The 6,525-nt window shown below is 43.0% G+C and overlaps 1 protein-coding gene across 1 annotated transcript in view; it reads right to left on the reverse strand.

Annotated features, from left to right (window-relative positions):
- Positions 1-1,762: 1,762 nt before the first annotated feature.
- The window catches only part of PUS1 (pseudouridylate synthase 1), a 16,080-nt gene continuing 11,317 nt past the window's right edge, over positions 1,763-6,525 (reverse strand). The window contains exon 6 of the mRNA XM_018558354.1: positions 1,763-1,882. Coding sequence (XP_018413856.1) covers positions 1,832-1,882 — 51 coding nt within the window. The 3' untranslated portion in view covers positions 1,763-1,831. The remainder of the gene's footprint in view (positions 1,883-6,525) is intronic.

Raw genomic sequence — 6,525 nt, forward strand, 5'->3', positions numbered from 1 at the left:
CGATATTGGGCATTTTCACAAGTACTTGTACTCGTGAAAATGCCCCAATACTGCCCGGGTGAGACCCAAATGCAGCCCTGTTCAGACACTGCACAGCCCTAATGAGCAACAGAGTATGTAGCTTCACATTATTCTGCATTGCTGTATAATTACTGGGATCTGTAGTCCTCTATAGCTGGTGGTATTCTGCATTGCTGTATAATGGATTGCTGGGATTTGCATTCTCTCTATAGCTGGTGGTATTCTGCATTGCTGTATAATGGATTGCTGGGATTTGCATTCTCTCTATAGCTGGTGGTATTCGGCATTGCTGTATAATGGATTGCTGGGATTTGCATTCTCTCTATAGCTGGTGGTATTCGGCATTGCTGTACAATGGATTGCTGGGATTTGCAGTCTCTTTACAGCATGGAGTCAGTGGCAGAACTACTAGGTTCGCAGCAGTAGCAGCTGTGACTGGGCCCTGGTGCTCCACCGCTCCTAAAATCATTAGTCTGTATTGTTTTAGAAAAACTGTCACGACACTAAAAAAAATAAATTGGTATTGGTGAGTACTTGAGGAAAAGTATCAGTACTCGGTCTGCAAAAAATGGTATTGGTGCATCCCTACTGTGCTGTGGACCTATCTGGGGCCAACTGGGTTTGCTGGGAATGACACTTGTCTGGGGTATATGAGGGACAGTCTGGGGAATAGAGCCGACTCTTTACAGCACAAAATACCACATGCCAATGGGTGTGCGGCAATGCACTGCAATAGAGCGCCACAGTGTGAAGGGGACTTTAAGGATCGTGTTCCTGAATTCAACAAGAATTGTTGCACTGTTCGGTGCAATGCTTAGTGGCATCATGTCCGATTTGGAGATTTGATCTTTTCAGTCCATATTCAAAGTCCCCAGACTTAGATTCTAATGCATTAGGGTTTTCATGTTTTCGGTCTGTGAATTTGCACATTCCTATGGAATCCAGGAAAGTCTATTACATAAATTCAGATTGCCATAGGCAACATCCCGTCAGCTATAATTTTTCAGATTCTAACTCTAGAATACAAAAGAAATGCAAGTGAAGCTGTCAAAAAAATGTTTATTAAAACAAAAATGTGTACAGACTGTTCGACTGAAGAGTTTAATTCCTGTAAAGCTTATTTTTTTCCACAGTATAAAAGGTGTATGAATTAGCAGCAGAACTAGGCACACACATTTACAATCAGAGAAGATGTTTATATGCAATGTCTGATGAGGCCAACCTAAGTGTTACTGTATTCAGGGAAGGCCTGCTAAATCTTCCATTCTGCAAAGCTGTGACATAGAATTCACAAGCAGAATTGGTTTTTACGAAGACATCATTTTGAAGGCACCGTAAGAAAAACCATCAACATGTACATTTATTGCTGCATTTATGATGCTGCAACATGATACTCGGAAATCACAGCAGATCCCAGTCTCCTTTAAAAAAACCTATACACATTGGCATCATATTTTCCTTTACCCCTCAAGACAATATGGCACATTCCTTCAGCATATCCACAGGAAGTACTAAAATAAAGAGCTGAATTATCTTTTAGGGTAAGTGGTTAAAAACAAAAAACGATGGGAACTTATGTCTTTAATGCAGTGGAAAATACAATTCCATTGCAAAGAGCTGTAACCCATAGTCAAAATTCATCTCTTTATAAACCTGCCCACAGAAAAGTGAAATCTTATTGGCCACTATGAGTCACTGCACTTTACACTGACTTATTAAATAAACGTACATAATGAATGTGTAGAGTCAACATGCCAGAGACCACCAAATCTCTGGAGTCTTATAACAGCAAAAATGAGTTGGACTACTCTCAGTCCGAGCCCCCTCCATCATCACTCTGCACAGCTGCTGTGTCCTCCGCCTGCAAAAAGACAAAAAAACACATTCATTGTTGTAATATTAAACATCCTAACACTGGTAGACTCTGAAAATTAGAGGCGCAGGCCCAGGAAATGTAAGAACTGAATAGGTATTATTCTGATACAACAGGTAAAATGTGTCTCCTGAATTGTATAAAAGGAAGGGGGTGTTAGTTTGGACATTGCTTTATATCTTTAGAAAATATATATTTCCCCACCTAAACAGTTCTGAAACTCTTGGAAGTACTACCTGAAGGGCAACACACACACATTTCAAATAGAAGTTTCCACATGGTATATACAGTCATGGGCAAAAATATTGGCACCCCGGCATTTGTCAGATAATGCACCACTTTGCGCAGAAAATTATTGCAATTACAAATGTTTAGGCATTTATGTTTATTTCTTTTGCTTGTATGACAAAAAAGTGGAGAAAAAAAAAAGCCAAATCTGACACATTCCAAGCAAAACTCAAAAAATGGACAAAATTATTGGCACCTTCTCCAAATTGCAAGAAATAATTGCAATCCAAGTTTTTGTGGAAAAGCATGGACAATCTCAAGGTTACAAGTCCATCTCCAGAGATCTTAATGTTCCTGTGTCCACAACATTGTCAAGAAGTGTACAGTCCATGGCACTGCAGCTGATCTCCCTGGACGTGGACGAAAGAGAACAATTGATCGAAGATTGCAAGGAAGGATTGTTGGAATGCTGGATAAAGACCCTCCATCAACTTCCAGACAAATTCAAGCTGACTTTCAGGCACAGGGTACAACTGTGTTGTCGCGCACTATATGTCACCATCTTAATGAAAAGGGACGCTATGGTAGGAGACCCAGGAGGACCCCACTGCTGACACAGAAACATAAAAAAGCCAGATTGGAGTTTGCCAAAATTTACCTGAGGAAGCCAAAATCCTTTTGGAGAATGTGCTGTGGACAGACAAAACATATTGGCAGCTTTTTGGTAAAGCCCATCATTCTACTGTTTTCAGATAACGAAATTATGCTTTTAAAGAAAAAAAAAAAATACAGTCCCTACAGTCAAACATGGTAGAGGTTTACTCATGGTTTGGGGTTGCTTTGCTTTTTCAGGCACTGGATGTCTTGACAGTGTGCATGGCATTATGAAATCTGAAGACTACCAAAGAATTCTGTGGTGCAATGTAGGGCCTAGTGTCAGAAAGTTGGGTCTCCGTCAGAAGTCATGGGTCTTACAGCAGGACAATGACCCAAAGCACAAGCCAAAAAGCACCCAGAAATGGTTTCAGACAAAGCGCTGGAGAGTACTGGACTGGCCAGTAATGAGTCCAGACCTGAATCCCATAGAGCTCGTGTGGAGAGATCTCAAAACAGCAGTTGGAAAAGGAACCCTTCCAATCTGAGAGACCTGGAGCAGTTGGTGAAAGAAGAGTACTCCAAAATTCCTGTAGAGTGGTGGAAGAAACTCATTGATGGTTACAGGAAGCAATTAATTTCAGTTATTTTTTCCAAGGGCTGTGCTACCAAATATTAATGGAGGGTGCCAATAATTTTGTCCAGTCCATTTTTGGAGTTTTTTTTGCCCATGACTTTGCCAATATTTTTGGCCATGACTGTGTGTATAATATACACACACACACACACACACACACACACACACACACTTGTAAATAAGGAAGGTTGTTGACTTGTTTCTAAAAGTGCTGGTTCGGGAGCTGTTATCCTGATCCTATCTACACCACCTTGTAATAAGCAGCAAGTGAAACCTGAAAACTCCTGTGTTCTTTAATCCACATCAGTGATTTACTAGTTAGTGAAGCAGGGTCAGGATGAAACCACATTCTATAACCACTTCCTGGCCAGGCCATTTTTCAGTATTCAGCGCTGCGGTACTTTGACTGACATTTATTTCTTCATGCAACGCTGTACTGAAATACATTTTATACCATTTTTTAGGGACAGGTAGAGATTTCTTTTGGTGGTATTTAACCACTGGGGTTTAAATTTTTTTTACTATACAACAAAAAAAGGACCGGAAATTTTGGAAAAAAAAAAAAAAAAAAAAAACTGTTCTCCCTACGTAAAGTTATAATACAATTATTATTACCCAATTTTGTGGTAAAATATAAAAGACGGGGTCACGTCAGGTAAATAGACAAACATGTCAAGCTTTAAAATTGCGTGCGCCCACAAAATCACAAAAAACTACCATGCCTAAAAATGGCCATAGGCAACGCTTTAAAAGCTTTTACCGCCCTAGAATTAGTGCTCTCACTGCGACGTTCGCGGCCATATGTAACATGTGCCGCGCAATCGGTTTTGCACGTAGGTGCGCCCGATGCGTATTTACCTATATAAGTGCATGCGCGTGGGGGCGGGGGACTTAAAACTTTTTTTGGTGTTTTTTTTTTTAAAATATGAGACTACTTATTTTTTTATACTTAACTTGATTGCCATCACATAGGGGAATAAAAGTCCCCCACTGTGATAGCTAGAAAAAAAATGACAGGTCCTCTTAATGGAGACATCAGGGGTCCCCAAGACCCCTAATGTCACCTAGGGACCCCCAAAGAACCTGATGAAGCAGAGATCTGCTTCAATGGGCGACGGCAAGGGGTTAAACAATATGTATGGCAGCTCTCTGTATTTTAAAAGGTTCCCACAAAATATCTGAATAGGTTGGATTTACCAATACAAAGTGGAGCATTAAAAATCCACAGCAGAGATGATATGGAATGGTGTAGACCAGATATACTGGTGTGCTATTTGGAAGAAAAACTCCTTACCTGTATAAACCACACAAGCTTTTTAAATGATAGGCCTATGCAATAAATCACAGTAACACCCTACCCGACTCCACTCACCAAGTGGAATGATAGGCTGCCATGTGGCTCTAGAAATGCTGAAATTACCCAGCTGCATGGAAATTCATGACTCCATGCAGGCTCCTAGACCATGACATTCCTGTGCACTTCATTTTTATACAAAAGCCAACCCACAACTGTGTTGTACTGGAACCCCACCTTTGTGGCCCCCATAAATAGCAAAAGTGAACCTTCTGGTTAAAGACTATAGAAAGTTTTCAATTAGATCCCCCTTTGGCTATCATGCCTTGGGGAAGGGTTGCTGATGTACTTGCTGAGAATCATCCTTTCCCTGGCCATGGAACTACTCTATGGGGTTGATTTAGTCTGTTCACTTTGCAAGGGAGCTTTCCTTTAGCATAGTGAATGTAGTGAAATTTCTCTTTGCAAAAGAATAAGTAAACTAAAAAAACAAAAACACATTATTTTTGCTTGGATGATGGAAGTCAGAGTGTGCTCCAATTTACTAAGCTAAGGGAAAAATAGGATTTTGGTACTCACCGTAAAATCCTTTTCTCTCCGTTCATTGAAGGACACAGGGAACAGATCGGAGATCATGTACTGTAGGGTAATATCGCCACCTGCAGGAGAAGGACGCTAGGCACAAAAAAACTAAAGACCAATTACAGCCTAGGGGCGGCCCCTGCCGGTGGCCAAACCCCCCACCTACTGAGAAGTCTCCAGTTTAGTAACAAGCAGTAAAGGAGTACACACCCACATAGAGGGGCGGGCCCTGTGTCCTTCAATGAACGGAGAGAAAAGGATTTTACGGTGAGTACCAAAATCCTATTTTCTCTCCCGTTCATTGAAGGACACAGGGAACAGATCGGAGATCATGTACTGTAGGGACGTCACAGAGCAGTACCAAAAAAGAGGGGTGGGCCAACAGAAACAACAAACCCAACTAAACAAAAAAATTCCCTCAAACGGCCGCCTGCAACACTTTGCGCCCCAAACCAGCATCCGCAGATGCCAAAACATCCACCTTATAAAACTTGGCAAAGGTGTGAACAGAAGACCAAGTCGCGGCCTTACAAACCTGAGAAACGGAGGCACCATGACGGAAAGCCCAAGATGCCCCAACAGCCCTTGTAGAATGGGCCGTAACAGAAAAAGGAGGCTCACGCCCCTTAATAGCATACGCCTGAGATACTGTGTCGCGAATCCATCGAGAGATGGTAGCCGACGAGGCAGCCCTGCCCTTCCGGGGGCCATCTGCAACGACAAACAGGGAATCCGATTCCCGAAACGCAGCCGTAGCACTCAGGTAAACCCGGATGGCGCGGACCACGTCCAGACAGTGCAGTGCCCTCTCCTTCCTGTGGACAGGCTTCGGACACAAGGAAGGTAGGACAATGTCCTCATTGAGATGGAAAGCCGAAACTACCTTTGGCAAGAAAGACGGCCGAGGCCGCAGAACAACCTTGTCCCGATGCAGGACCAGCAACGGGGACGAGCAAGAGAGAGCCGCCAATTCCGAAACCCTGCGGATCGAGGTGACCGCCACCAAAAAGGCCACTTTTTGAGAGAGAGTCAGAATCGGAATATCCCACAGAGGCTCAAAGGGAGATTCCTGCCACACTGAAAGCACCAGATTCAAATCCCACGGCGGCAACGGGGAGCGAACAGGGGGAACGATACGTGTGACCCCCTGCACAAAAGTGCGAACGAAGGCGTTGGAAGCTATCGGCCGCTGAAAAAGGACAGTCAAGGCCGAAATCTGGCCCTTGATCGTACTCAAGGCCAAACCCTGATCCACACCTCGCTGTAAAAAGGCGAGGATCCTGGCAACGGAAAACA

Source organism: Nanorana parkeri, unplaced genomic scaffold, assembly GCF_000935625.1.
Source record: "Nanorana parkeri isolate BGI_ZX_2015 unplaced genomic scaffold, ASM93562v1 scaffold334, whole genome shotgun sequence".
Taxonomy (NCBI): domain Eukaryota; kingdom Metazoa; phylum Chordata; class Amphibia; order Anura; family Dicroglossidae; genus Nanorana; species Nanorana parkeri.